Source organism: Solanum pennellii, chromosome 4, assembly GCF_001406875.1.
Source record: "Solanum pennellii chromosome 4, SPENNV200".
Lineage (NCBI taxonomy): Eukaryota > Viridiplantae > Streptophyta > Magnoliopsida > Solanales > Solanaceae > Solanum > Solanum pennellii.
The window spans coordinates 5810811-5815990 of record NC_028640.1 but is presented as its reverse complement, the minus strand read 5'-3'; the positions used below and the strand labels follow the sequence as shown (position 1 = coordinate 5815990).

The window sequence follows — 5180 nt, the reverse complement described above, 5'->3', positions numbered from 1 at the left end:
GCTAAAAATTATCTTTACAATGTGAAGGTTATCTTAAGAACTCATAAAATTTTTCCTTTAAATTATCACAATTGACCATTAATATTTATATGACTTACCGCATTTAATACATTTAATCACTTGTTATTTTCAAATATATTATGTCCTGCTGCTACATGTAGTAAGAATATATCAATTTACTCAGTAATCATTACATTGTCAATATATAATGTCGAGACTTTAATTATCGATAGAATATATATATATATATAATAAGTTAACACAATTAATTTATTGATTTCAAATATAGCAATATATCTAAATTAATTATATATATATATATATATATATATATCAATTTTCATTTCCATCTTCTCTATAACAAACTTGTACTATACAGTTATGGCGGAAGAGTAGAGAAAAAGTGAAATTCCATTGTTGAATCTCAAAGCTTTCTTTTTCTTGTGATTCATACATTTAGGTTTTCAAAAATGGAAGCAGCATCCGTTTCAGTTGTAGACAAGTTAAAATCCTTTTCAAAATCTACGCAGGATTTCGCTTCCGGCGTGTTCCGTAACCGCGAAGGTTCCAATCCGGTAAATTAACTGTGTATTTTCTTTTTCCGGTCATTGTATAGAGATCCATTTGCGGATAGAAGTAAAATTTTGGCCTAATTGTCAATGAAGACTTGGTGATTTCTTGCTATTTGTCTTAGAGTTAACTGGTGCTTGTTGCTTGTGTGAGTTGCTAGACAAAAACACTAGTGATTTCTTGATATTTGTTTTAGTCTTGGTGTGGATAGAGTTACATGGCGTGAGTTGTTAGACAAAGACACTAGTGATTTCTTGTTATCTGTTCTAGCTTTGATGGATTGCTTGTGTGAGTTGTTACAAAAACATTATTGATTTTTTGTTATCTGCTCTATCTTTGATGGACAAATGTACTTGATGCTTGTTATTTGTGTGAGTTGTTAGACAAAAAATACTGGTGATTTCTTGCTATCCGTCTTAGTCTTGGTGTATAGAGTTACCTGGTGTTTGTTGCTTGTGTGAGGTATTAGGTATCTTGTGGAACTAGTTGAGGTGCTTGAAAGTTGACTACGATTATCAAAAGAGATAATATAGAGAGGGGTAAGCTGTGTATACACTACCCTCCCTAGATCCCAATTGTGTGATTACACTGGGTATGTTGTTGAGAGGGTTAAGCTGTGTATACACTACCCTCCCTAGATCCCAATTGTGTGATTACACTGGGTATGTTGTTGTTTTCAAGTTTTAGTTTGGATACATTTCATTTTTCCCTATGCAAGCTGATTGCCAGTCATTATATAAAAACCTATTTGCTCTGGTATGCGTTGTTAAGTAGTAACATTGTGGTGTCTCATTAAGGTTATTTAAGTTTCATTGCATTTGTTTTCAAGTAGTAGTTTGATAATTTTGATTTTTTTCACCTGTTGAAGCCGATTGACCTATAGAATATGAGTAAATAAAGTAAAAGGAGACTTTGCTATGCTGGTTTTGTTCAGCGGAATGGATTACTTCTATGGGCTTTATCGGTTTTTTGGTATTTGGATATTATGAGGTAACATCTCTGTTGGGATGGACACTGGATGTTCTTTTTGTTTTTGTTGCTTTTAACAATGGTATTGATTGGCTTTGTCCCCAAATATTTAGGTTGATGGAAAGAACTTACTTAGTTACGGATATGTTTTTATTAGGATTGGAACCTTGATTCCCTAGATTGTTAAAAAGGGGAAGGTTGAGGAACTTGTTCTTAGGACACAGATTCGAGCCCTGTGCCAAGTGAACTAACTACTAAGAAGACCTGTCATTAAGTTGAGAAGGATAGAGACTAGAGGGGAGAACAGTAAAAGTTATGAAAATGTTACTTCTTCTGTGAGAATGCTAGTTGTGGCTCTTTTTAGAAGGTCAGGGGAAGGTGAGATTGTACCATCCTTACTTTTGTACTATTGATCTAAAGTGGGTATATCTGTTACCTGTCATGCAACATTCAACGGCAGAACAGTTTCATTAGGAAGTACTCTGAGCTTGAGCAGTCAAATTCATACTTTGCCAGCTACTACAAGCTTTGTAATTGGGATCTGCTTTACTCTGATGGGTTTCTTAAGTATGAGAAGGCTCTGGCTGTGTACCCTAACCTCATCTAGTTTCTGCCAGTTCGTCTTTTTTTCCCCATCTTTTCCTATCATTTCCATTGTTGCTAGATCAAAGTCTTTTATGTTTACTATCTGCTGTACGACGATGCATGTATTATGTGGCTTCCCAGGAAATAATATTGAATAAAGACTTATCCATATGTAACAGAAAAATATCATTTAATGATCCTTTTACTTATCGAAAGAAAAAAAATATACCTATACCAACTTTATTTTGACATAGTTCGGTTGGGATTTGTCACTCTCATTAGCTGTAGGATATCACTGTTTCCCAACTCCACTCCCCTCGGGAAGCTTTAGTTTGATATATTTGCTAAATCTTATGTAGAAACAACCTGTATGATGGTTCTTTACAACTCTTCCAATAATATCATTTACAGATTGAGATCTTGAAGAGATTGCAGCGAGAAGCTTTTTCAGATATTATGAAGCTAAGAGACAGACAAGAGAAGTTGGAGCGAGTTCTTGCATTCTGTAAATCTTCTAAAGGAAGTCCATTTCAAGAAAGTAGCACTCTTGTAAGAGGAGAATTTGATGCTGTAGGTGCACTTTTGATGATCGGTACCATTGATAATTCGAAGCGCAATGCAATTGAAAGAGCAATTAGGACTGGTATTGATTCTAGGCTGACTTTTGAAACAACTATCCGTGAAAAGGATACACTTGTAGCAGAGTTTGTTGGCAGCGAAAGAGGCCAAATGGATATCCTGGGTAGTCCACTTTCCTTAGCAAAAGTTCTCTATGCAGCACATATCAGTGATTGGTGTTCTGCAGTTGCCATTCCAGTCGGTGGTCGATGCAGAGATGTTGCAGTACCTACAAGTTCACGTGAGGTAAATGCTTCTGAATACTGAATGTGCTTTTTAATTTGTGATCATAGTTATCAATTCCATGTTCGATTCTTTTTGGTATTGTCAGTATCAGCAACAAGTTGCAAAAGTAATAAGGTCAAAAGTTTTGTTACCAGTCTCCCAAAAAAAGGTTTGGTCAAAATTCCTATAAAATGAAGTTGCAGATGTACTCACCAAAACCAAAAGAAAATATCGAGTTGCAGATCTGTGGTGCAAAAGTTTTCGCACTTATTAGGAATGAGGATTGAGGAATGACAAGAAATCAACAGGTTGACAAGGAAGATTTTGTGGTGTGGGGGGGGGGAAGGGNNNGGAGGTCATAACATGGTTGTTGGCTTGTTGCATAGTGTATTTACTTGTTATATACTTATATTACATCTTTCAGTTGTCTTTCTATGTAGCTTCATGTAAAAGCAAGATCCCGAGGGGAGTCATTAGATGGTTGTTGTAGATGTTGCATATTGTACTTGTTATATTACATCGTTTTTAGTTGCCTTAATGTGTAGCCTAGATTAACAATTTTTTGGGGGAATTTTTGCAGGAAAGGGGGCTGACTGACTATTCATCTTTTGGACCGCCCCTGCTGAATCAACTAAATGGTAGTGGAATTGCTGTGACGGTTAAAAAATCAAATACTGTTTCCTCCTTGGCTCAGTTTGTCTCTGCATTGCCACGCAATGGTAGTCTTTTGTATTGTTTTGGCACTTTTGGTCAAGTTGTTTGCCAACTTTCAAGCAATACAAAACTGTCAATCTTGGGCATACACAAAATGGCCAATCTGTCACGTCCACAGCCTGAACTCGCAGCTATGTCGTGGCCTTTTAGTTTTTTACAACGGTCAGGGCATCCTGATGCGGCCATTGTGGAAAACAGCGTCTTAGATGGGTATCTTGCCATGACCCTAGAGTCAGAAGTTTATGAAAGTACAAAAATTGGTGGCTGGGTAGAGATGAAACGATCAAATCCCAAGTATTTGCAGTGGGCAGTTACCATGTCTGATACCTCTGTGGATGATTTTGGATGGAGTTTGAGCCTTGGTGGTTTGCTAGGAGGTCCAAGAAAGTGGGAACATTTTCAAGTGGAAAGCTCTCTCAATTTCAACGTAGGAAAGAAGTGCAAGTTGCAACCAGGTCTACTCTATGTGATCGATGGACCCACTCAGTTTCCTGCATTGATGTTCCGCACTAGTTGGTCCTTATGAAGTGTGCAAGCTAGCTCAGACACCACGGCTGGACATAAGAAAAACACTCCCGTGAACAATCTCAGTCCCCCCTTATAATAGAAATACCCTTTAGCAACTCCCACGCAAAATAGAAAGGAAGAGAAACATTTTGTCTACTCCAACAGTGTTCAATTTAGTAACAAATTTTAGTCCAAGCATTTAATAGGACCTTATGCTTTGTTCTTTCCTATATCAACTGCTTGGCCAAGCATTTAGAAAAACTTTTTTGTGGTCAAAGTGAAGTATCCGATATGTGTATTTTTGTGAGCATAGCAGGTTATGATTGACCAAATGATTTGAGAAACACTAGTGTTGACAAAGGTAAAAGATAGTTTTGTGTATATCAAAATTCTCTTCGAACTCCATTTATGAGAATATACTTAGATATGTTGTTGTTGGTTAGATAAATAGTTTATGACTTTATTGTTTGGTCAAAGTATTTTATGAGTATTATTACTGATGGGTATAAAGAATCACTTTATTATTTGTGTTGGAGTAATAAATAATATTAAACGTTTAATCATGTGAGATTGTAATTAACTTTTTAATATTTTATTTTAAAGGAAGTGTTAGGGGTACACTCTTTAAATTATATTTAATAGAAGAATCGTCAAGGTGTAGAGAGATTGTTATTATTGATCCTCGATTTAAAAACGATGTTATTGAATTAGGATGTTAAGAAAAATACAATAATCAAATAGTGAGGTACAAAGAAAATAAAACAAGCACTGAAACGAGAAAAGAAGGGAGTGTTTCTAAGTTAAATTTGTGTCAAGTTCCCTCTAATCCGCATCTAGGTATGACAATAGGACCAGGTGGGATGAATTTATGGCTATGTGGGGATGGGCGTGTGGGATACAAGGTGGGTTGAAATATGTTTTCTTAAATCTAATGTAGGGCGGAGCGGATTGTGAGTATATATAATTTTATTTGGGTTCAAACATAATTTTAA

At 35.9% G+C, this 5180-nt stretch overlaps 1 protein-coding gene across 1 annotated transcript; it reads left to right on the top strand.

The window, feature by feature from the left end:
* Nucleotides 1–361: 361 nt before the first annotated feature.
* LOC107016058 lies at nt 362–4615 on the top strand. Its single transcript, XM_015216532.2, has 3 exons — nt 362–575; nt 2536–2988; nt 3548–4615. Exons 1-3 carry the CDS (start codon nt 471–473, stop codon nt 4205–4207), a joined length of 1218 nt encoding a protein of 405 aa, XP_015072018.1. The 5' UTR covers nt 362–470; the 3' UTR covers nt 4208–4615.
* Nucleotides 4616–5180: the final 565 nt, after the last annotated feature.

Coding starts and splice junctions, on each gene's coding strand:
- LOC107016058 (XM_015216532.2), top strand. CDS start 471: ATGGAAGCAGCATCCGTTTCAGTTGTAGACAAGTTAAAATCCTTTTCA. Junction 576..2,535: donor ACCGCGAAGGTTCCAATCCG/GTAAATTAACTG, acceptor TATCATTTACAG/ATTGAGATCTTGAAGAGATT. Junction 2,989..3,547: donor TACCTACAAGTTCACGTGAG/GTAAATGCTTCT, acceptor GAATTTTTGCAG/GAAAGGGGGCTGACTGACTA.